This window comes from Schistocerca cancellata, chromosome 1, assembly GCF_023864275.1.
Source record: "Schistocerca cancellata isolate TAMUIC-IGC-003103 chromosome 1, iqSchCanc2.1, whole genome shotgun sequence".
NCBI classification, from domain to species: Eukaryota; Metazoa; Arthropoda; class Insecta; order Orthoptera; family Acrididae; genus Schistocerca; species Schistocerca cancellata.
In genome coordinates, this window is record NC_064626.1 from 63815660 (window position 1) to 63842605 (window position 26946).

The window sequence follows — 26946 nt, forward strand, 5'->3', positions numbered from 1 at the left end:
CCCAGAGACAGGTAGTGCTATTTTCATTGTTTTCTACAAGAATTGGCTAGCAACCACAGTTTAGTGAATAAGCAGCCGCCTTTAGTGAATTAGCAGTCTAGTTAAAGGTTGATTAACTCCCTTCAGTAAATTGTTTCCTTAGGATGGATAGGATGTGTGACTGCTGTGTACGGACGCAGAAGGAGCTGGCCACTGTTCGCGAACAGCTGAGCGTGTTGGTGGCCGCGGTCAGCCGTCTGCAGGCTGCTGCCTCGGAGTGTGGCGGCAGTGGGGAGTCTGGTGCGTCGCAAGGTACACCCCAGGTGTTACATGCTTCACCCACTGTCCCTGCTGTCGAGACATCTTCGCGGGTACCGGGCGCGGTTGGGCCACCCTCTCCCCAAGGGGAGTGGTGGGTTCAGCGGCGTTCGCGGCGCACGAGGCGGAAGGTCAATGTGGAGGCTGGCCGTGTGGCATCGCCCGCTCTGCCTGTGAGGGGACATGTGGCTGCGCCTTCAGCAAGGTCCGAGCAGGCACACGGGGGGAGGGGTTTATTAGTTATTGGGAGCTCCAACGTTAGGCGGGTGATGGAGCCCCTTAGGGAAATAGCGAGAAGGTCGGGGAAGAAGGCCAGTGTTCACTCTGTCTGCTTGCCGGGGGGTCTCATCCGAGATGTGGAGGAGGCCCTACCGGCGGCGATAGAGAGCACTGGGTGCACCCGACTGCAAATTGTTGCTCATGTCGGCACCAATGACTCCTGCCGTCCGGGTTCAGAGGTCATCCTCAGTTCGTACAGGCGGTTGGCGGAATTGGTGAAGGCGGAAAGCCTCGCTCGCGGGGTGGAATCAGAGCTAACTATTTGTAGTATCGTTCCCAGAACCGATCGCGGTCCTCTGGTTTGGAGCCGAGTGGAAGGCTTAAACCAGAGGCTCAGACGATTCTGCGGAGATCTGGGGTGCAAATTTCTCGACCTCCGCTATCGGGTGGAGAAATGTAGGGTCCCCCTGAATAGGTCAGGCGTGCACTACACGCCGGAAGCGGCTACAAGGGTAGCGGAGTACGTGTGGAGTGCACATGGGGGTTTTTTAGGTTAGAGAATCCCCTCCCTAGGCCCGACAAGACGCCTCCTGAGACGCGGCAAGGTAGAAGTAGGCAAAATGCAACAGGGAATAACAATATTAATGTGCTAATAGTAAACTGCAGGAGCGTCTATAGAAAGGTCCCAGAACTGCTCTCATTAATAAACGATCACAACGCCCATATAGTACTAGGGACAGAAAGTTGGCTGAAACCAGACGTAAACAGTAACGAAATCCTAAACTCAGATTGGAATGTATACTGCAGAGACAGGCTGAACAGTGAAGGGGGAGGCGTGTTTATAGCGGTAAGAAGTGCAATAGTATCGAAGGAAATTGACGGAGATCCGAAATGTGAAATGATTTGGGTGAAGGTCGCGGTTAAAGCAGGCTCAGACATGGTAATTGGATGTCTCTATAGGCCCCCTGGCTCAGCAGCTGTTGTGGCTGAGCACCTGAAGGATAATTTGGAAAATACTTCGAATAGATTTCCCCACCATGTTATAGTTCTGGGTGGAGATTTTAATTTGCCGGATATAGACTGGGAGACTCAGACGTTCATAACGGGTGGCAGGGACAAAGAATCCAGTGAAATTTTTTTAAGTGCTTTATCTGAAAACTACCTTGAGCAGTTAAACAGAGAACCGACTCGTGGCGATAACATATTAGACCTTCTGGTGACAAACAGACCCGAACTATTTGAAAAAGTTAACGCAGAACAGGGAATCAGTGATCATAAAGCGGTTACGGCATCGATGATTTCAGCCGTAAATAGGAATATTAAAAAGGGTAGGAAGGTTTTTCTGTTTAGAAAAAGTGACAAAAAGCAGATTTCAGAGTACCTGTTGGCTCAACACAAAAGTTTTGTCTCAAGTACTGATAGTGTTGAGGATCAGTGGACAAAGTTCAAAACCATCGTACAATATGCCTTAGATGAGTATGTGCCAAGCAAGATCGTAAGAGATGGAAAAGAGCCACCGTGGTTCAACAACCGAGTTAGAAAACTGCTGCGGAAGCAAAGGGAACTTCACAGCAAACATAAACATAGCCAAAGCCTTGCAGACAAACAAAAATTACGCGAAGCGAAATGTAGTGTGAAGAGAGCTATGCGAGAGGCGTTCAATGAATTCGAAAGTAAAGTTCTATGTACTGACTTGGCAGAAAATCCTAAGAAATTTTGGTCTTATGTCAAAGCGGTAGGTCGATCAAAACAAAATGTCCAGACACTCTGTGACCAAAATGGTACTGAAACAGAAGATGACAGACTAAAGGCCGAAATACTAAATGTCTTTTTCCAAAGTTGTTTCACAGAGGAAGATTGCACTGTAGTTCCTTCTCTAGATTGTCGCACAGATGACAAAATGGTAGATATCGAAATAGACGACAGAGGGATAGAGAAACAATTAAAATCGCTCAAAAGAGGAAAGGCCTCTGGACCTGATGGGATACCAGTTCAATTTTACACAGAGTACGCGAAGGAACTTGCCCCCCTTCTTGCAGCGGTGTACCGTAGGTCTCTAGAAGAGCGTAGCGTTCCAAAGGATTGGAAAAGGGCACAGGTCATCCTTCTTTTCAAGAAGGGACGTCGAACAGATGTGCAGAACTATAGACCTATATCTCTAACGTCGATCAGTTGTAGAATTTTGGAACACGTATTGTGTTCGAGTATAATGACTTTTCTGGAGACTAGAAATCTACTCTGTAGGAATCAGCATGGGTTTCGAAAAAGACGGTCATGTGAAACCCAGCTCGCGCTATTCGTCCACGTGACTCAGAGGGCCATAGACACGGGTTCACAGGTAGATGCCGTGTTTCTTGACTTCCGCAAGGCGTTCGATACAGTTCCCCACAGTCGTTTATTGAACAAAGTAAGAGCATATGGACTATCAGACCAATTGTGTGATTGGATTGAGGAGTTCCTAGATAACAGGACGCAGCATGTTATTCTCAATGGAGAGAAGTCTTCCGAAGTAAGAGTAATTTCAGGTGTGCCGCAGGGGAGTGTCATAGGACCGTTGCTATTCACAATATACATAAATGACCTGGTGGATGACATCGGAAGTTCACTGAGGCTTTTTGCAGATGATGCTGTGGTGTATCGAGAGGTTGTAACAATGGAAAATTGTACTGAAATGCAGGAGGATCTGCAGCGAATTGACGCATGGTGCAGGGAATGGCAACTGAATCTCAATGTAGACAAGTGTAATGTGCTGCGAATACACAGAAAGATAGATCCTTTATCATTTAGCTACAAAATAGCAGGTCAGCAACTGGAAGCAGTTAATACCATAAATTATCTGGGAGTACGCATTAGGAGTGATTTAAAATGGAATGATCATATAATGTTGATTGTCGGTAAAGCAGATGCCAGACTGAGATTCATTGGAAGAATCCTAAGGAAATGCAATCCGAAAACAAAGGAAGTAGGTTACAGTACGCTTGTTCGCCCACTGCTTGAATACTGCTCAGCAGTGTGGGATCCGTACCAGACAGGGTTGATACAAGACATAGAGAAGATCCAACGGAGAGCAGCGCGCTTCGTTACAGGATCATTTAATAATCGCGAAAGCGTTACGGAGATGATAGATAAACTCCAGTGGAAGACTCTGCAGGAGAGACGCTCAGTAGCTCGGTACGGGCTTTTGTCAAAGTTTCGAGAACATACCTTCACCGAAGAGTCAAGCAGTATATTGCTCCCTCCTACGTATATCTCGCGAAGAGACCATGAGGATAAAATCAGAGAGATTAGAGCCCACACAGAGGCATACCGACAATCCTTCTTTCCACGAACAATACGAGACTGGAATAGAAGGGAGAACCGATAGAGGTACTGAAGGTACCCTCCGCCACACACCGTCAGGTGGCTTGCAGAGTATGGATGTAGATGTAGATGTAGAAATACTTCTTGCAGTATCGTATCTCCCATCTCAGTTTCTTCTATGTTCTCTTTCTTTTCTATAACACTGGCCTCGAATACATCTCTCTTGTATAGACCCTCCCACCTTTCAGCTTTCCCTTCATTTTTTTAGGACTGGTTCTCCATCTGAGCTCTTGATATTCATACAGCAGCTTCTCTTTTCTCCAAAGGTCTCTTTAATTTTCCTATAGAGAGTATCTATCTTTCCCCCCATGATAAGTGCTTCTAAGTCTTAATGTTTGTTCTATTGCCATTCCTGCTCAGCCATCTCACACTTCCTGTCAATCTTATTTTTTAGACTTTGGTACTACCTTTCGCCTACTTCATTTACCACATATTTATATTTTCTCCTTTCATCCATTAAATTCAATATATCTTGTGTTATCCAAGGATTTCTACTAGGCCTTGTCTTTTCATTGACCCTCTTATATCTTTTACTAAAACACACACACACACACACACACTTATATTAATATAAAATACGCACAAAGCTATAAATCAATATAAAAGTACCTATTTCTGAAAGTAGCACCTCAGCCATGCGACGGTGTGCTGTGCCTTCATACAGTAGACCTATTCCAAGCAACGCTGCTACTTGAATATTTTGCTGAATATCTAATTCAATTGATGTTGGCGGCAGTAGTGCTTCCATATGGACACTCATCATCTTTGTTGTCGCAACATCCATAGTGCCTAAAAGAAAACAACATGTTACAAAGACAAAGTTAACAGACTAGGGTAAATTTATACATCTTGATTCTTCAACATGGGGACACAAATCAGAAAAAACTCATGATGTGAATTCACTACAGACAAGCTAGAAGCAATAAACAAGAGACTACATGGAACAGCACTTTAGAATGCTACAGTATATAGCTAAGCTATGTGATAAAAGCACGAAAATACTTGCAGAGTATGTCATCTCTGAAAAACTTAATGATTACAGCATCAACACAGCAAAGAACTCATGACATTATAATAGCCACACAAAGATTCAACAGAAGTGCTCAAGGTTGTAAATCCTATGCCTGTTTTGTTGTAATTACACAAACTGATAAGATATTCCAACACAGAGCCCAATGAGAAAGAGATCCGATCCTATAAATTACCATAGCTCCATTTTTCTTGTTTAATGCTGTGTATCCAACAATTGCAAATTTTCCTTCGTTGAAATTCACCAGTTTCAGCGTAATTGACATTTAGCAGCGTAGCACAGCTTCCATACTATCTCCTGTTAACTCCAGATAAATCTGACTGTCCCTTACAGATTTGGTGCACTGTCTATCCAAATTTGCCGGCATACAAGATATACTTTTTTGCTTCAAAAATAGACCCAAAAATCAGATGCGTCTAAGGTACCAGTAGCAATTTAAGGTATGTACCTGTAAGCTCCATTTCTTCAAAATTTCTATGTTTTGGCTTGAAGCACATTCACCATTAGATTCCTTGTGAATTTTGAACATTTCTGTTGTATAGAGTTCAGTGGATGCCTGTTGTATAGAGTTCAGTGGATACACGTGCAATATTGTTAATGGTTTTTATGTTGTTCGTTAAAGCTTCAGTTTTACTAGTGTTTCGTATGGAGATCTATATGGTAGTTTTATTTAAAAACTGTGGCAGAAAAGCGTTGTTATGCCACTGCATTTAAGCTGCGCACGACTACACATGCTAAAGGACATGGAACCAGGGATGCACAAAGACATTTCAGGTAACCTCCAACTGAAAAAAGATAAGTCCTTGGCTGGATTAGGAAGATGTTTTAATGCTTTGGAGACTGGCCACTTAGAAGAATACTAGGCCTAAGAAACCTGCCACCCATTTATGCCATTTTTTAAAGTGTTACTGGCAAATAAGTGATTGTGTATCTTCAAGAGTAATACACACTAAAAAAGGGCCAAGCTTCAAGATTAATTCTTCATATTTACTTTAATTGCTCGATAGATTACAAATTTTAAAGTAATGATGACATAATTATATTCCCAAGAAAAAAGTGCAAGTTGAGTTTTTAATCAATTTCTTCATCTTTAGCTTCCAAAATTTCTTGCTCACTCAAGAAATGTGACATATTTGTAGCAGAATTAAAACAAATTGCAAAACCTAACAAACACAAAAACAAAATTAAATCAGTGCAATCATACTGGCTCAACCATTCATGACAGCAGCTGTCACGTATGCTAATGTTTCTTTTGAAATAATTCTATAAACTGATAACAGAAGGCAGCACCAGTCAAAGGGCAGGACACAAGATGGCCATACATTGTTCTCAAATGAAATGAGTCCAGCTTTCAAGAGAGAGATGGCTCGCACATCAAGAAAATTGCAGCTCGACTTATACTTGGGTGTGACTTCTTAACAAAATTGCAGCCCGAGCTTTGCTTGGCTTGGTCTCTAAAGTGTTAAAGAAAGCACCTCGCAGTAAACATAATGTGAGAAGCGGAACTCTTACATGGCCACAACCTGAAGCAAAAATCAATACTTGGATTTTAGAGAACTGACATGTGGGAATTTCAGTTTCTTTGAAAATGGTCATTCATTAAGTGAATGCAATATCCACTAACAAATGTTGTTCACAACTTATGAAAAGATATTGGCTTGGTACGCGGAACAAGGACAAACTATCACAGAAGATGCCAGCCGAGTACAACGAACAATTGTTGAAATGTGCCATCTAATACTGCCATGTACCCACCTTTTGTCTAAAGGAGTTGGCAACCCCTCGGACAATGAAACATAACAGGTTTGCATATATACAAGGCATTGCCTCCCTGACTGTGTTGATCATAACAAGAACGATAGATGGCAGGACAAGCACCAACAGAGGTCCTCTGTGCCATGGGCCTATTTCCTCCACCATATTACTTATGTGGAACTGGATCAGCACGAATTCCTCCTTGTCCTGACTATATATGGTGGCGCAAGTCAATACATCGGCAGTTTGCACAACCGGAGCTCTGGGCCAATTCATGTGCCGGTTTTTAGAGGCCAATCCATTAAGAGTCTGATTGGAAGCCACTGCAGTGGGAACTGCACCTTTCCAGCGATATCCAAAGGTATACCTGCCAGCCAACTACGTCTAACGCTCAACCTCCATCTTTAGGGATAATCAGTGGCACAGTTTTCACGCACCATTACATTTGTTCATGGTGTGTTCCAGTCGTATGCCTGTTAAGTGTCTGAGAAGCTGTGTTATTTTCTTTTTTTATTGCAAGAGTTTTCCTTTGTTATTAAATCTCTCTACTGCAGTTGTAATAAACCCTTGTTCTTATTTACCTGTGTCTTATAATTTCTTATCAAGCATCTCCCAATGGGAAACACAGCAAATATAAAAGCGGATTTCAAGGGCACAAAAAGTGTTACTGTTAAAACCTCAGGTCATGAAAAGACTCATTACACAGTCATTTTATCCTGTTGTGTTAATGGGACAAAACTGCCGCCAGTGTTGATCTTTAAGAGAAAGACACCTGCCAAGGAACTATTGCTAAAGGAGTATATGTCCATGTACACAATGAACGATGTCCTAAACATTTACCATAATTCGTACCACCAGAGTCGAGTGGTCGACATCCAGTTGCACATAAGATAGACAACATTAGGGGCCCGTGTATTTGATAGGCGATGATTCTTGGTAATTACCAATGGCCACTGCCAAACTGTGGCCAAGAACAACATGCAGCTGAACTTAATAAACACCATTTCAATGCCTGCATCACAACCTGGGCCATCTGGATCCTTCCCTCCACCACCAGCTTTTCTGAACTGTGCAGATGGGAGTTATCCTTATAACAAATTCTCCACTCCTGAAATTTTCCCGCCCTCAACCTATGATAACATACTGTCCCCACATGCTCCATCCAACAGTTTTTGCCCCCTCTGTCCTATCATCTCCTACCAATTCATGTCCCCTCACCCTCATTGCATGCTACTCAACACATCCATCCACCAGTCTCTCCTCCCCCCCCCCCCCCCCCCCACACAGACACAGCTTCCCAATGCTGCATCTGATGGCTTTGTCCTGCTGGCTTCTACCTTCCAGTCCCCACGTGCTCCACCAGACAGCACGCTTCTCTCTTCTCACTCCCAGATCGCTGAAATCACAAACCCACTCGCACAATGGAGATAATACTCCAGAGGCACACAGTCTGATTAGAAGTTGCTTATGAGAAACAGTATCAAAACTCCCTAGAAATATGTAATTGACTTGAGATCCCTTGCCGAGAGCACTCAATGCTTCATGTGAATAAAGGGCCAGTTGTGTTCCCCAAGAATGATAATTATTTAAACCATGCTTACTATGTGTCAATTGACTGTTTTCTTCATAGCATCATAATGTACAAATACAATTTATGTTCCAAAATTTTACTGTGAACTGATGTCAATAATCTGAGTCTATAATTCAGCAGATTACTTCTATTTCTTTTCTCGTGTATTACTGTGACCTGTTCACAATATGAGAATTTTCAGCACGACGAAGCACTCCACCATTTCAGCGAAAATGTGCTACATTTCCTGGACACAAGATCAGACAACACTGTCCTATTCTCTGGTATGCAAATTCATTTGACCTGAAGTCCACTGTTATTTACTATGAGGATAACTAAAATCTAGTTTCAAAGAGATCTTAGCAGACACAGACACTCGCGTTAGTTGTAAGGATTGTAGCTAACTGTGGTGATTCGAAACATTAGGAGGATACATTAGGGTATAGTAGAAACCTATATGCTGCTGTTCTGCATGGACTCCCTAGTTTGCTGTTGTCAGAGAGGTAAGTGACTAAGTAAATCTGTACATACATAACCAAAACTGAATAAAACAACATTGCAGCTCATCTGTACTCACAATAATTTCTCTACTTTTGCCTTCTATCCTCTCTACCTTACGAAAGTCCTCCAGGACAACAAACAATAACAACTACATACAATACATAGTGAGCGGGTAACATTTCCAATACTCGTAAAATAATTATCTAAAGTCAGGTTCAGGTTAATTCAAAATAACAAATGTAAAAAAACTACACTGCAGAGAACATATACAACTTCAAAGTGATGTTCAAGCACAATCCCATGTTCTCACCTCTCTTTGTTGCAGCAACACCAAGAAGTAGACCAACACTTGTCAGTTCGTGGCACTTTACAAGGTATTCATACATGTTGAGTCTTGCCAAGCTCATAAGATTCCCATTAAGTCCAAGGGCCATCAGAAACCCTGCATGTTCTGTATATGCTTCACTTGTGCCCTGTGAGTGGAAATAAAACACTGGGATTCAGTTTCCCATTAATTGCAAATGCTGCTCTGAGCAAGAGAGATGACATTTTCTTGAGATTTAAATATACCACTCTACTGCACAAGAGACAGAGGAATGAACTAGATTTGTTATAAGAGACCATGTAATATTAAGGTAAAGAAAAAGATACTTGATACAACAAAAAAGACCAACACTAACATTAGTGTTGTCATTTGGTGGAATAGCTATTTCAAAATTGCACCTCATGATTTTCACGTATTTTAATTTTTTTCAAAAATCAATTCCCACTTCTATAGAACAACTATCAGCATGAGAACTAGTAAAATGTGCATTTATTATCCAACACAATCACAAAATATCAACATGAGGAGATAGTTTCTGTGAGCAGCTGAAACCAATAATAATTTATGACTACTTTGTGATGGTGTGGGACCATAAACAAATGTTCAAACAATTTTCATTTATGTTGTACTTCTTCACAATGTAGAGTTGTATTTAAAAAAAAAATGTCAGGTAATTTAACATGGAGACGACATGTGCCATTTCTGAAGTTCAGTGAGGCAGTGTGTTGAGTGAGGTGAGTAACAAAGAGGCACAAAAGAAATTACAGAAAATGTGTGTGTGTATGTGTGTGTGTGTGTGTGTGTGTGTGTGTGTGTGTGTGTGTGTGAGATTGCTAGCTTGCAAGCCCTCGTTTTTCTGTTGAAGTGGAGTGTTTGGTGTTCTACTAAAAGAGGTTAATAAGAATGTGTGGAAACAGGGAGGGAAGAGACATAATAATTACATTTTGCTTTCTTACTGTGCCATGAGGCTGTTTCATATTATTTGGAGAAGGAAGTGGGAGCATGAGTTGATACAGTTTCACCTGTTAAATTCCATACTGAGTATGTGGCTGAGTAGGCACTTTTTTTAACCACTGTATACCACAGATCTCTTGAACAAAAAAAATTGTGCCCAGCACTTGGAAGAAGCACAGGTCGCATCTACCTACAAAAGGTGTAGTAGAAGTGATCCACAAAACTACTGTCCAATGTCCTTGACATAATTAATTAATTTTTTAAATATGCTATACAGATTTTTAGACACAGTAATGCATACAGTGCTAGGTAAAGGCCATATACATGTGTATATCCTTCCTTTTCATTCCTTTACATGTCTGAGTTAACACGGAAACAAAGTTTGTGGCCTTAGTTTTCATTGTCAGTATTCACATAGAAAGTGGAAGATCTGTGTGTGAAATACTGTTCCGTATCGGATCAATTTGTGATTGCAGGTAAGGCAGAAGAGATCATATGCATGTCAGGCTCCCACTGGTAGGTTTCTACACACAGTGTGTTATCTGTTTGCGGCACATTTAGCCTACCGTTAGCATAAATTGAAAACATGGCAAACTGATTAATGTACACTTCCAGTATGATTCAGCAAAACAAGGTTAACGACCCACCAATAGAATATGAAAATTAAACCCATAAACAAAGAATATGTAGGTGACAGAGGATTTTCAGAAACAAGCATAATGGAACACAACATGCTGGAAGACATCAAAGAGTTACAGAAATATTATGTCCCATATATTCAGAAACAAAAAAGTCAAGATGGATGAGGAAAAGATGGATACTAGGTAATGACCACCACTATACATGAACAGCATTGTAACAAAGACAACAACTGGAGTGAAAAAATGTTAGTAAATGGGCTGAAAGAAAGAAATCTCAGCTACTAATAGATTAAAACATGGTCAATGAGTTGCAGAAAAAGATTGTGAAGTCAACATAAAACACCAGCTAGTAACATAATTAAAACGATGCTATGAAGTGGTAAGAGGAAGCAAAGATCAATTATTCAAGAAACTGAAACAAGTTCAGTAAGCTTTGGGAAAACACACACACACATACACACACACACACACACACACACACACACAAATGGGATAAGACACTACAAAACTGAAGAAAACTGCAAATAACAAACCAAGATAGTAAACATGGTAGAAAACACAGAAAGGAGAGTGAACATACATGATGTAAGGTAGATAAAAGATATTTACTTATTAATTTTTAAAATACTACAACTAATTCTATGACGACAAGACTAGCATGAAACCCTTAACCAGTTACACAATTACTAATGCTACTACAAGCACTACAGATTTGTTCTCTGTTTGTTCATTTATTTTGCTGCATTTAACTTGCAGATGGTTGTTTCTGCTACTGGATCCACCTCATACTGCCCTGGTCAACAGCCACTGTCTGCTGGATTCCTTGGGCACTCAGCAGCACATTCACTATAGCAAGTAATTCCACACATCGCCATTACATCTTAAAGTTCACACTTCCATCATCACTTGGAATTGCCAATCTCAGTTATCTTCTCTCCGCCTGCAGAGCATGTTGTCTAGCCTGGATGGCAGCATGCTGAATGCCTCGTGAAGTCTTCCTTGGTCTTTCTGGATACTGCAGCTGCAGTATCATCCGAGATGTGCCAGGCCGACTTGCTCCATGCTGCTTTGGGATCCATCATCCTTATCATCCTTAATACCTGAGGACTATTACCCACCGCATCTTCACAAAGCGTGCAGTCCCGCAATGTGTGTTCTGGTGTGCCCACACTGCCGCAGGTGCAGCTATCATTCATCTGTTCCCCAATTTAGTATAGACACGTAGCATAAGGGCCATGCCAGTCAGGTAATGTACTAGTCCACTCAATGGCTTAAGAAATTTCATTTTTAATCTCTCGCTGATCTTAGGGAGAAATTCGCATGTTCTCCTGCCTCTACCTGAGGTGTCCCATTCATTTTTCCACAGTTGAATATACGATCTTTTATTGACTTTTTTGAACTGGCCTGTCTCAAGCACCATTCATACTTCCATTTAATTGCCTTTCTTTACCCAGTGAAAGGCTCCTATTTTCCCAGATTCCAGGTCCAGTGGGCATATTCCTAGAATTACTAACAAAGCATGATTCTGGGTAGTGCAGTAGTTGCTCGTTGATCTTAGTAGCACTCCTCATTGAACTCTTCTCACTAATGAGGCTGGCTTCACTGGCTGCAATCTATGAGCCAATAGGCTCGCACCATACCCTCGATTGATGCTAATATAGATTGGTCATATGCTCCAATTGTCTTCAAGGGAAGCTGAAATTACATAGATGCAAAGGTTATAATTTCATTCATCATCACATTTGTACCTTTTCTGCCTGCTTCTGCTATATGATGTACAAAGTTACAATGCTCATCCTAAATAACACTATATATCTATTTACTAGACTTCTCCTAATCGTTACATTATTTTATTTTATTTAAGGTTTCTTATTAGGTCCCATTTCAGCAGGAGGTACATTGTTTTGAGAGGTGCTGATGACAATTTAACACTTAAACACCAGTCCTCAAATTCATGGAGCACTGAACTTCATTCATCTTCCATCATTCTTCTAGAGTCACCACTTCAATAAACAGTACACCACCCGCAATTGGGAGCAGTCCACTTATGTTACCGCTGTCACGTAACTTCTGTAGTATGGACCACACACAGATTTCTGTGGACAGTACCAGTAATGTCAATCATCATTGCTACATATTAATTGTGTCTTCAGTTGACTTGCATCTATTAAACGCATACCAGTAAGAGCTGATAGTCTGTGAACTTTTAATTTTCTGCATAATAGTTTTTCAAATATCTTGCCAAGAATGTTCAAAAGACAAATTGGTCTACAGGATTTGGGCATAATTGGATCCTTATCTTGCCCTTTACTAATTATTACCACTTTGGGCTCTTCCATGGTACAGCGACACTTCCTTGCAAGAGACACTCGTGCAGTTCACACAAGTAACTATCTGACTGGTCACATACAACTTGTATTACTTCAGCAGGGATCCCATCCGGTCCTGGAGATTTTTCCCTTTTTCAGTCTTAAAATTATTTGCCTAATTTCTTCATGTGTGAAGGAGTACACAAATTTATTGTCTCTACAGTCTTCCATAACATTTTTCGAAACCTACTCTGATTGTCTCACCTTCTTCTCCATCATCAGGAAGTAGTATTTCAATTAGCAGGGCAGATGACTCTCGTAACTCTTCCTTCAAATGCTGTCAATCATACCTGACACTTTCTTTTTGGGACATGTTGCTCTGGTGAAGCTTCCTAGTTCTTCTTGTTTCCCATCTTAATTTCTGCGGGGCCTCAGTCCAGATGCAAGGTACTCCTTTAGAATGACCTCTTCTGACAGGTATAAATGCTTTCATTGCTCTATCTATAGCCACTGCCAGATTTTAATATCTACATTATCACCCAGAACTGGACACTGAAACACCCTTCTTACTTCTTCCCACTTAGTGTCCCTGGTTATATTTGGGACTTACGTGCATGTTTTCTGTGGTGTTTTGGATTTCTGTTCTACTGACGGTGTAATGTATGATGTGAGGTCCATGCAAAAAATTCCAGAACATTCATGATTCCACACCAAAGTTGTGTTGGAGCAAAATGTGGTTGGCACCCCTGCACATGCCTGTGTTCAATGTGTAACTGCCGGAAGTTTCATTGTTGTATGTCTGTTTGTTATTGTTCAATGCTGTATTAAGTAGAATGTTGTGTCGCACAGTTTGCAAATTTTGAGATAGCAGAGTTAGAGGAGCAATGTGCCTGCATTAGATTTTACGTGAAAACCAAGAAAACCTATACAGAGACACACAAAATTATGCAAGAAGCCGACAGTGATGAGTGCTTAAGGAATACTTAGTGTTACAAATGGTTCACATGGTACAAAAATGGCTAGACATAAGCTGAAGATGACTCTCGTTCAGGACGCCCCGACATCTACCACTGACGCTCATGTCAGGAATGTCAACGAAATTGTAAGGGCCAATCAGAGACTGATGTCCGAAAGATTGGAGAAGAATGTAACATTTCAGTTGGATCATGCCATGAAATCCTGACACAGCATCTAGGAATACATTGTCTTGCTGCCAAGTTCATCCCACAGCTCATGAGTGAAGACTAGAAAGACAGTTGCCTTGCAGTCTGTGAAGAACTTTTGCATTGCACCAATGAGAACGAGATGTTCCTTAAGAGAATCATAACTGGTGATGGGATGTGGATCTATGATTATGATATTGAGACCAAGGTTCAGTCTTCACAGTGGGTCAGGAAAGTTTCTCCAAGACCAAAACAACCCGTCAGGTCAAGTCAAATGTTAAAGCCATGCTGATAGTTTTCTTAGACTTTGAAGGATTAGCTCATCATGTAATCGTGTTACAGGGACAAACTGTTAATCAATGGTACCATCAGCATGTGTTGCAGTGCCTGCAAGAAAATGTGAGAAGGAAATGGCCTGAAATGTGGTGAGACTATTCATGGCTCTTGCATCACGGTATTGCAGTCACACATTCTTCCCTGTTGATGCATGACTACTGCACAAAATATAAAATCATTTGTGCCTCATCCTCTGTACTCTCCAGATCTGGCCCCTGTGAACTTTTTTTATTTCCCAAGTTGAAAACCCCAAAAAGAATGAATATTTGCAATGACAGATGAGATAAAAGAAAATTCGCAGACTGCACTTCGAATGATCCAACAAGAAGCGTACCAAAGACTGCTTCCAGAAGTGGAAATTGCGTTGGGAGCAGCTCATCAATTGTGGAGGAGAGTATTTCGAAGGAGACAATGCACAATAGGTTAAAACTAAGTGTGGAAAAATTTTGGACAAAGTTCCAGAATTTTCTGAACAGCCCTAGTATTGTGAACAGTCGATTTCATTCCACTTTCGACCTTTCAGCCTTCCACATGGCACGCTGCTGCCATATTTGCTAAAGTGATGCCAGCATCTGACGTTGCTCCAACCCTGCCTTCATAGGTTGATGGACTGTAAGGTGCATTTAGTACCTGTAAGTTGAGTTCCATACTGGCTTCCAGTTGTCTTCCATGGTCGTCAGTCAGGCAGCTACGACAATACTGACTTTGCACTTGCATCAATGGAGAACACACGAGGCTCAGTTCGTCCTATGTGACTATCATCTTTACCTGATTATAAGAAGAGGTTTCTTCCCAAATTCGTCATTCGAAAAATACGGGGTCATCTTACATTTGCACACTAAACTATTGCTGCTGAAGTCAACATTTTTACTTTCTTTAATAAATTGATAAACAGGTCTTCTTACAATTATAAATGAAGTTTTGCACAAATTTATTTTAAAGAATTCCAAAGGGTAGAGCTTAGCAAACAATGCTTTCACTTGAATAAGCTCAAGATTTTCCTATAAGCAGAAGTGCTTACTACAGTATCGAACTTGCTTGAACAATCACATGACATTTGACTTGTGGCTCTATTGCAAAGGATACACAAGACACTATGATCTAGCCACAACAACCTAATTCTCTGTTTTAAAAAATTGACAATTTTGTGAAATACAGGAGGAAATAGAATTAAATTCTATCAATTTCCAAACTTTTGCTGTACTTGAACAGTTTTGGAATAAAAGTTCTCATACACATATGGACACAATATACGTACATTTATGCTGGTTTTTAAGTAAAGGTAACATTCAAAGGCCAAAATCTTGTTCTTCATGAACCATTACTTGATTCTGAACCCAAGTCATTATTTTATTTGGTTATGAGAAACTGTAATGATTTACAAAGCGGGTTAGAAATGAGAAAGTCTGTTGCTGTTCACATACAAGAATACCGGGGGAAAATGTCACCAGCTTTTAATCAACTTTAGAACAAGAGGACGTCATTCAGATGAAACGGGAAAGTAAATTAATCCTGAACTGAATGCCTAACAAACAAAATAAATCACATTAAACTGACTGTAATTGACATCACAAGAATAAATTACAGCGGAAAGACATGTTGTAAAGAGAGTACCAACAGGCCCATCACTAGCTCAAAGGACGTGAATTGGATTGAATTGCAATTATGATCTTTTATTTACGTATTAATTGTTACTGTTGCATATGGCCTGTGCCCTAGATGGTACTGCCATCCGTGTCTACTATTGTACAAGCACAGCACTATGAAAGGATTGGAGCAGGGACAGTGACACCAGCTTGGCTAAGAACAATGATGAGCACGGAGAGGGGAGTGACGAGCAGGCAGTAAATTTTGCTGTGCTGCCAACCATGGGAATCTATACTGCATACCTCATATACTGCATACTTTGGCTTTTTTTAACATCTACCATGTTTAAACTACAGTTTGCCTGAATCCATTTGTACTTGGAACTGAAATAACTTTAAAATTCAACAAATAGTCAACAACAGCATACATTTCTGCATGAGGGTCCTGGGGCATACTTATGTATTTCATGCAGCACTGTTGTCAATGTTCACCATGAGGTATGACAGGACGAATAGAGGTTGTGTCGGTTGCTGGTTCTATAGAGCCTATGAGAGAGTAGCAGGCAGACAATGTGTTTGGAAGCACAGTACATTGTAACATTCTCACATGAGTATCAAACCAGCTGTATTCTCAGATCACACTATAATTACAACCTCAGTTTCATAGCTGTCCTGTTACGATGAGGTTGATGATGATTAAAAATAGTGATACCACAGCCAACAATAAATAATACAGGTAGTGAAGATAATGTATACCATTTCTTTTTGTTTATTGTATTTCTCCTTGTTCTATCAACATGTAGACCAAGTTTAAAATAGATGCATTGTTAATTTTTTACGTAGATACCTTACACCTATAAAAGCTTGTAATTTTGGTTAGCCAGAACTTGTTAAAAAATAAATCTTCTCAAGGAGCTGCTTAAGAAAAGGAATTCGTCTTATATTCAGTGTCATTTTATACTCATGTAAATATGATAATATCCTTTATTTTTAGCAGATATCGTCAATCTCATCACTAAATTGAAATCGTATGGAAACCAGGATGCAACTCTCCCTTCCGGGCAACATTTCCACACAGTTTATGTGTTCTGAAAAGTACTGTGATATTTTTGTCACTGTTATGGCTTGTTAAATAGTATTATTGCTGCGACAGGATGTTGCCCCTGTGTGACTATCTGGGCAGTTACTGGCATACTGCGGATCTTTCCTGCCTTCGTATACAATTCCTGGTGGCACAACAGATCTAAGTACTTCTGCCACTCTTCTAGCCTCATGCAATATGCTGACACTTCTCATGGCATTAAGTTGTCCATCTTTACCTCCATAAGGGATAATTGGTATATATTCAACAATCATGCTCTACTCACCTGTAATCCCATGCTATATGACCATGTGTCATCACACAGTGCTTGTACAATGGATCTAAGGATAATAATTAATTTCTTGAGGCAGAAATCTGCTTCAATAACTTCTCCAGTTTTTCTACTTCTGCTGGCAGATTGCTCACTTGAGATGGACTCCATCCATGAAATCAGGTGCAGGAAAAGTAATACACTCCCCTTCTCCATGCTTATAACTTACTAAATATTTTAACATCACAGTAAATGTCACCAGCTCTTCTAGCCTAGTTAGCAGCATAACATTCTCTATTCTTTCATAGATCTGTCGAGGATCTGTGCCAGTCTGTGTCTAATTGTTTACTTCTTTGTAGTAGGTATTTGCTTCCTGTGTGAACTAGCTCTGAATCTCTAACTGTTTTTGTTGCAGATTCACATCCTGCATTGGCAAATCTTCTTTTACTTCTATAGGTAGCGCTGTGTATTCCTCGGGATGTGTGCAGTTGCTTTCTACACGCAACTGCCCAGTTTGTGTCACCAAATCCTGATCACCTGTAACATATGTCAGTCCCACAATCCGCCTCTGATCATGCTTCTCTATTACACCACACAGTTCTGAATTTTCACCAAAAACATCTTTCCTGCTTTTTTGCAAGTGCACAATGCTCTACATTGGCCTGTGTCACATGCTCTTTTCTATGGTAACTGCTGCTCACTTTTTGCCTGAAATTTCTCATTCTTTCGGCATCCCTCCTCCTCCTCGATGGTGATTTACATTTCTTACATAGATGGAACTTAATGGTGTCATTAGAGTTCTCATTGCTTCCTAGAGTTACGAGACACCTACCTAGAATCCATTCGTAAAATCTGTCTTGTTAGGAGGGTTTGGTACATGTGACATTCATCTCTGTTCACTGTGGATTTTTTATTCTATATTTACATGGCACACACAATGCCAGTTGTTTGATTTTATTGCAGTCTTTTCTGATATGGCCTTCTTCCCCACAATATCCACAAATTACTACTTGTTTACCACAATGTTTTACCAAATCACCAAAGTTTTGACATTGAACACACCACCTCACTACTAGATAGTCCTTCACTGAATCCAAACAAAACCCAAGATACACTTTTCTTCGACTCATGAGAGCCGTTCTAACTTCAGGGCTCACTTCAATAACTTTATAAATCACTCTTCTTACCCTCGGTACTGTCCTGAATCATACTGTAAAGCAATTTTCAAAGCCTTCCTTAGTAATTTCTGCATGTGTATTGTGTCGTTTAGTGTATTCGCGTCTGCATTCTCTGGGATGTCGTACACTAACATTATAGGTTTCTTTTTCTAAGCCTGTTTATAAATCAGTGTCTCTTACAGCTTTTCCGCAGCTTTACCTTCACATCAGCAATTGAATATGTTCATTGCAACGGGAACACTGTTAATGAATTAAACAAGGATTTTTCAAGACTCAGCACAGAAAAATCAGCAGTGAGTTTTACACCAAGCAGTGTTTTTTACCTTCGGATATAAAGAACTTTCTTATTTTTTATTTTTTTTTAAGGTAAAACTTAAGCTAAACGAATTATTATCATGATCAGAAATCAGCATAAAAAGATGAAATAGACCAAAGTTTCTAAGAAAATATAATGAATATACAGGGCTCTTACAAATGATTGAAGCGATTTCATAAATTCACTGTAGCTCCATTCATTGACATATGGTCACGACACACTACAGATACGTAGAAAAAATCATAAAGTTTTGTTCGGCTGAAGCCCCACTTCAGGTTTCTGCCGCCAGAGCGCTCGAGAGCGCAGTGAGACAAAATGGCGACAGGAGCCGAGAAAGCGTATGTCGTGCTTGAAATGCACTCACATCAGTCAGTCATAACAGTGCAACAACACTTCAGGACGAAGTTCAACAAAGATCCACCAACTGCTAACTCCATTCGGTGATGGTATGCACAGTTTAAAGCTTCTGGATGCCTCTGTAAGGGGAAATCAACGGGTTGGCCTGCAGTGAGCGAAGAAACGGTTGAACGCGTGCGGGCAAGTTTCACGCGTAGCCTGCGGAAGTCGACGAATAAAGCAAGCAGGGAGCTAACGTACCACAGCCGACGGTTTGGAAAATCTTACGGAAAAGGCTAAAGCAGAAGCCTTACCGTTTACAATTGCTACAAGCCCTGACACCCGATAACAAAGTCAAACGCTTTTAATTTTCGGCGCGGTTGCAACAGCTCATGGAAGAGGATGCGTTCAGTGGAAACTTGTTTTCAGTGATGAAGCAACATTTTTTCTTAATGGTGAAGTGAACAGACACAATGTGCGAATCTGGGCGGTAGAGAATCCTCATGCATTCGTGCAGCAAATTCGCAATTCATCTCACGGTTTAAAGGTTACGGCCACTTTTTCTTCTGCGAAAAAAACGTTACAGGACACGTGTATCTGGACATGCTGGAAAATTGGCTCATGCCACAACTGGAGACCGACAGCGCCGACTTCATCTTTCAACAGGATGGTGCTCCACCGCACTTCCATCATGATGTTCGGCATTTCTTAAACAGGAGATTGGAAAACCGATGGATCGGTCGTGGTGGAGATCATGATCAGCAATTCATGTCCACGCTCTCCCGACTTAACCCCATGCGCTTTCTTTCTGTGGGGTTATGTGAAAGATTCAGTGTTTAAACCTCCTCTACCAAGAAACATGCCAGAACTGCGAGCTCGCATCGACGATGCTTTCGAACTCATTGATGGGGACATGCTGCACCGAGTGTGGGAGGAACTTGATTATCGGCTTGATGTCTGCCGAATCACTAAAGGGGCATATATCGAACATTTGTGAATGCCTAAAAAAAACTTTTTGAGTTTTTGTATGTGTGTGCAAAGCATTGTGAAAATATCTCAAATAATAAAGTTATTGTAGAGCTGTGAAATCGCTTCAATCATTTGTAATAACCCTGTATTTATATACGAGGGTTGTAATTTTAAGAGTGGAAAATATTTATTTACAGCTCGTACAAAATAGATATGTGTTTCAAAGTTTTACTGACCTCCAAAGTAGTCACCAACATTGTGTATAATCTGTTGCCAGCAATGTGGAAGTCATAGGATACTCTTAGCAGTGCCAGTTGTGTTGACAGTTCGAGCGGCATGGTCTATTGCTGGACAAATTTGTAGCAGTTCTGAAATGAATGCCGTGAAGTGCTTCCTTCAGTTTAGAAATCGAGTTGAACTCATGAGGGCTTAAGTCCAGGGAGTGTGGTGAGTGGTACAGCAGTTCCCAGCCCAATCGATGAAATAAATCAGTTACAGTTTGCATCCAAGCAATGTCCTGTAAAATGATGTTCATATCATGCAGAAAGTGTCACCACTTCTTTCTCTATGCTGTTCATTTTTGGAACACAGCCTACAACCAGCTTAGAGACAGAAGTAATGACACTTTCTGCAGGACCTGAGCATCATTTTGCAGGACAATGCTCAAGCACGTACAGCTTAAGCTGTTACTGATGTGTTTGACTGATAGGGCTGCTAAGTGCTGTACCACCTACTGCACTCCCCTGACTTAAGCCTTCATGAGTTCAACTCGATTTCTGAACTGAAGGAAGCACTTCAGGCCATTCACTTCAGAACTGCTACAAATTCATCCAGCAATAGATTGCGCTGCTCGAACTACCAACACAACTGGCACTGCTAAGCGTATCCTATGACTTCCACATTGCTGGCAATGGGTTATACACAATGCTGATGACTACTTTGAAGGTCAGCAAAACATGTATCTATTTTTTACGAGCTGCAAATACATAGTTGCCAATATCAAAGTTCCAACCCTTGTATATACAGAATAGCTCCACTTTTATGTTCCCAGAATTAACGTTTTCCCGCTGTTTACGACATTTTTTATCATTTCTGTCAAATTTCCTATGTCCAAAATGTTAATTCATACCCAATTTTACATGAACATACTTATAATTTTCCTGCAATTTACGCTTTATGAAAAAACATTGTGGAGAAAATAACTGATGTAACTGATGTGAAATTCCACTGCCACGGTGTTGGCCATTACACATTGTGTGGTTAAGTTTCTTGACACCAGGGTACTCTACTGAGCACATCTGAACCAACAGAGAGGTAAAAGTTGAAACAACTCATGCCGTATCTCCTGACTCTGCCAAGATTTACATGATGTGATGGCTGGTAAGAGTAACTAGGTTCTTTCGAATGACGGTATCATTGCCAATTGCAACCACTTCCAAACTGCCTCTACCGCACATGTACAGCTTCGTGATTATTGTGATCGTCGTGACACCTCTGTCGAACCATATTTAGTGTGTTTCACCATTTGGCCACTTGTAGTGCTAGCTGACACCTTTGCTCGCTTGGTATTGCTCAAATGTTTTCAGTACAAAAACAGAGTACTTACGATGTACTTTTTCATGCACAGCATGCGTGTTTAGAGAATTTATTCTTTTTGTCAAGTGCAATATTTACATATGTACCTTTTGTGATATTTCAAAAACAAACAATGTGAGTGATAGTTTGCATGTGTGGTTTTCTACATAATTGAGGAGGCATGATACCTGATGACCTCAAAAAGGCGACTATAGTGTAAGATACACAGAACAACATACAAAATAATTACGTAAATATTTGCATTTGACAATGAGGAAAAATTCTCAAAACATATCTTGCCTGAGCATGAAAAAATACATGACTGGCGCAGTGTTTCATTATTTAAATAATGAATGACAGCTGCAGGCTTTCCGGAAACATCGATTATGATGTACGAAATTAAGTCAAATGTTTCTACTTCGCAGACAGTTACCAGTTCCAGTTACTTCAGCAGGTTTTATTAGATAATAAACAAGTACCTGACAAGTATTTGGATGCCTATTACATACATATATAATATATAATAACTGAAAGGGGTTCCTTAACATAACTGTTATAGCTTAAAACATTACTTTCAATATTTTACATTTTCCCGCATTTTAGTATTTTTATGCACTGTTACTATGCCAATTGACAAAACATTAAACAATTGCACAAGACCTTTGGTTTGTTGAACACAATCCACGCAGATTCAATATCTGATGCATTTGGTGCTATTCGGAGGCCTGCAGCAACTCCATTGTGGAAGAGAGGCCACATGTTCATATTGGGAACAACATCAATGTGTGACAAATCGACTGTTGTCCCACGAGGTGCTGCTCGTCCTGTCAGACAGAGTCGAGGTATGCTTAGCGTTTCTGTTATGATAGGAGCTGCAGTTCTTAATGTGAACATTCCCCTGAAACAAGCAGAGATGTGTACATACAAGCCTTATAAACTTATATTGTGAAAGTTAAAATGATAATTGTCACTTGATCCATTCTGTCTTACTCCCACATGCATTCATCTCACATAAAAAAAAAAAAAAAAAAAAAAAAAAGAAGAAGAAGAAGAAGAAGAAGAAGAAGAAGAAGAAGAAAGAAGAAAGAGGCAATACAAAAATCTGCAAACGAACACCAGCAGAACAACAAAGCAGCAGCTAAAATAATTAAAAGTGGAGAAGTGGAGTCTGGCTGGCTGCTCATTGATGAAAAAAAAGAAGAGTTGAGCTCATCGCATTGAAAACAGATATATATATTATTTAAGTCATTAATAACAATAGCTTAAGTGGTAAAGAATACACAATCTTAAAAACCTTTATCACATTTTTCCCAACATCAAATAAAATCAAGAGAAAGTTCTTATCTTGATATAAAACATATGCTGTTAAAACAGGGATCTATACACCACAATCACTACTCAACTGTGGGTCCGTTTCCTGTGTTGTCCATTTCCTGTGTCGTCCCATAATGACTCTTCCTCCTATAAACATGATTATTTGCCTAATGAGTGAGATGATCACATGCAGAGGACCATTACACTGTACTACAATATTTCCCATGCTAAGCTACTTAATCTATAGCTCCATTTCCCAGAATTACAACATCTGGTAAGAAAATCCTGAAGATACACACAGAGAATATGAAGAGAGCAAGGTGGAGTCCTCAGGTTGGCTCCATCAATGTACTCTACAACATAGCTGCAAAACAAGGACTTCAAGTAATTCTCATTTCATACCTGCCTGATATGTACAAAAGATTCTACATTTGGAAAAAGCTAATCAGAAAGAAATAATGGAAAGTCCTAGGTGTAATATAATAATGGAAAGAGTAAATGTAAGAACTCGCCATATAGTGAGGTACTGAGGCATCAACAAGACTCAAAATGTTGACAAGCCTTTGGACAGTATGAAAATGGTAACACGCACTTAAAAGTAAGTTTACATATGTTTCACATTGCGCTGCTATTGCTGTTAATAGTTTGAGGCATATAAAACATTATAAAACATTGCCTCAGTTGTTGCTAAGAAAAGCTGTAATTTCCACTAATGGTTATGTTCACTGGACAGGTGCGTAGGATCTTCCACAGTGCATTGTAAACATAAAAACAATTTCAGTAGCACTGACAGTACAAGAATAAAATGAAACAATACAAGTATCTGTCAAAATTATAAAGGGATAAAACCGTCGAACTAGTAGCCACAACACATACAAGGCATAGTAAATAACAAAGCATTTGAAAGATCTATCAGAGATTATTTATAGTACCTATCTATAGTACCATTGTTCCTAATCAATATAAGAATATAAGAATTTCTAATATTTCAGTGTCCTTCACACTTTTCTTCATTTGCAGAAACAAAAATGAAGCGTTCAGAAATAGGTCAGATGCATAAGGTGGTTGGGGCATGAGAGTCCTGCCATTTTTTGCCACAAGTGGCACAATGATATGGCTGTGTGAGCATAAGAATTGTCATAACAGAAAAATCAGCCCCTTATCTGTCACAGGTCAGACCTATAAATCTTATCTGAAGCTCGAGACTGAAAGCTTGACCTAACCTGGTGGAACAAACTCTGAATCCAGACTCCCCATTCATATTCAATAAAGGGAAAAAAAGAGCATCGTCTTTATGTTTGACTTCACTTGAGGAGCTTTATTGTGCAAGGCTTGAATGACATATTCCAGTGGCTTCTATTGTTGTTTGATTGCAAGGTTGTAGCTGTGGCACTATGAGTCATCACTAGTAACAATCACCACAGAATTCATCAACCGACCACGGCATAACAGCCCGGATAATTATAATGGACTAGTAACAATGTTCAAAAAAATTTCAAACTCAGTTTTGAGCAATTCTTTGAAAGAATGCTTTCACTTTATACTTTTTTTGCTGGTCAGTCAGAACCTTATGCACACATCTTCTGCTAAAATTCACTGAACTAAACTCCAACACAATACAGTTAAGCCTGTTTTCTCAGCCCCCCCCCCCCCCCCCCCCCAATGTGTATCACCAGTTTTTGAGCAGACGGTCATGAATTTTCGTGATATTTTCATCAATCTGAGCAATTGACAGACATCCAGAATAAGGTTTGTCATCACTCGACCTGTTGCCATTTTTGAAAAGAGAAAAACATCTGAGTATCCCCCTAGCATCTTTTTCATTAACTGTTTTCAACACCTCAACAGTCTCCGCAGCCATTTTTCTGAGTATGTTGTAAAATTTCATAGCCACACATTGCTCAGTTACACCCACTTTTGCAAAAAACTAGGAGAGAATGAAACAGCTTTGGCAAAAAATCCACTAAGGAAAAGCAATAAGAGAAGCAAAACACACACACACACACACACACACACACACACGCACACACTGGGTGAGTATGTTTACTCTTTTCATCACAAATTAATAGGAACAAACACCTTAAATAAAGTCCTTGAAATCTATTTGCACCTGTGTACTTTATTACCGAGTGTGTTCATTCTATTCAGTTTTGGTAGTATTCATTTTGTAAACTGTACACCTATAATATCATTAGTCAGCCGGGCTGGGCGCTAATGACCATAGAAGTTTTGCGCCCTAAAACCACAAACCAAAAGTCAGCCGGTTACCATAATCCTACCTCGTATATAGCAACCCACATCTTTCTAATGTAAAAATAACAATAATAATTATGTATCAATGTGTACATAGTTTACACTGTTGTATGACACAAAGCCACTAACTACTGAAACATATCTGATACACAACAGCAGTGATGATCACTCAAACTGACATTTACTACCTAATGTAATAACCATGATTCTGTGTGTTGGGTACTGCCTTTAGTTAAAGGTTCTATTCCTTGCACATTATTGTCTCTTGTAGATGCTAGTTATTTGTCAACTGATGATAGTCTAATGAGATAAAATCTGGTTATGTTCCGTGCAACAAAACTGTTCTACAGTTCTTACCTTCCGACAGGTAAAGCCATTGTACGAGTACACAGGGCATAAAGATGTTTCTCTTGCTCTTCTATGTACTCATGGTCTGACACTTCTGGCTGCTGTGGTATGGCGATTCTAACTGGCTGTGATGATTGCAGCAGTCGCCTTACTTCTGCTACCCTGTGATCTTTGCTGAATCGTAGTTTAAGTGTCTGCTGATTAAAAGGAAAAAAGTCAGTCAGCAGCTAATAATTTAAGACTGACATTTATTTTACATTTATTTGTGACACTGACTTTTGTCTCAAGGATTCATAAACTAAAAACAAACAATCATGTCCAAAGCTGCATCTACCAAAGAAGGCACAACCACCTCAAGAAGGACTACCTCTCGCGGGAAGGCAGTCTCTAAGAACAGAAATATCTGCACAGGTCTTCAGTTAAAACAGTTACAGAATATGAGATTTGCAAACATGGTACCTGCACTATCTCAACTATTTTTGTGAGTACAAAAGCATTCATAGTATAAATTACACGTATTTCTCACTAATATTTGTGTGAAATTAAGAATTTATAGCTTCATTTCTATAACATGGTCACCAAAAACTCAGTTCAGAAAAACAGCTAAGGATAAGCAGCATATGTGTCTGCAACAATCATATGGAGGAAATACTCGCTGATGCCTCTCGCTGTAATATTCCACCAAGGCAACAACTTGTTCTTCCCAGCTTTCTTTTTAGAAGTCTCTGCAGCCACCTATGAAATGCACACCCAAAACCAACTACTTACTAAACTAAAATATGTTAATCCCCTCATACTGTACACTTCTTTATTATAACTATCTACCCTTGTGGCTTCTACACATTTCTTCCTCCAGTAATGCAATTTATTTAAATTTCTCACTATACTCCCTGGGCATTTTGTGTATTTAACCTTGACTATTGTTTAGTTGCAATATTTATCACTGTCAAGCTGAAGTAGATTGTTCAGATTTTCTATCACAGTTCCGTATTTATTTACCCTTTTCCCTTCATTTGATCATCATGATCAACTACATCTCTCCAACTTTTCACAGGTAATTCGAGAAGCTTATCCAAAGAATAATACTTGTGGGTTTTTCTCTTACCCATCATGTAGAATTATTAGAGTAGTTGGTTCAGCTGACAAACCACTAAGACGTCTTCCCTGCAACTATAAACTTTTACAACTCTAATAACAGACAGCTTATACAAAAATGAAGTGGTTTATTTTCTATAAATAAACAAAAGGAAAGAAACAAG

General features: G+C 39.9%; 1 protein-coding gene across 2 annotated transcripts in view; it reads right to left on the reverse strand.

Annotated features, from left to right (window-relative positions):
• LOC126164949 (anaphase-promoting complex subunit 1) overlaps positions 1 to 26946 on the reverse strand; it is a 361025-nt gene that overhangs the window by 142082 nt on the left and 191997 nt on the right. The window contains exons 19-22 of one of the 2 annotated variants that reach the window (XM_049920281.1): positions 25697 to 25881; positions 22433 to 22670; positions 9043 to 9205; positions 4486 to 4665 (exon numbers count right to left, since the gene is read on the reverse strand). In XM_049920281.1, coding sequence (XP_049776238.1) covers positions 4486 to 4665; positions 9043 to 9205; positions 22433 to 22670; positions 25697 to 25881 — 766 coding nt within the window. Of the gene's footprint in view, positions 1 to 4485; positions 4666 to 9042; positions 9206 to 22432; positions 22671 to 25696; positions 25885 to 26946 lie in introns of both variants that reach the window. The other variant, XM_049920280.1, reaches the window with a different exon arrangement.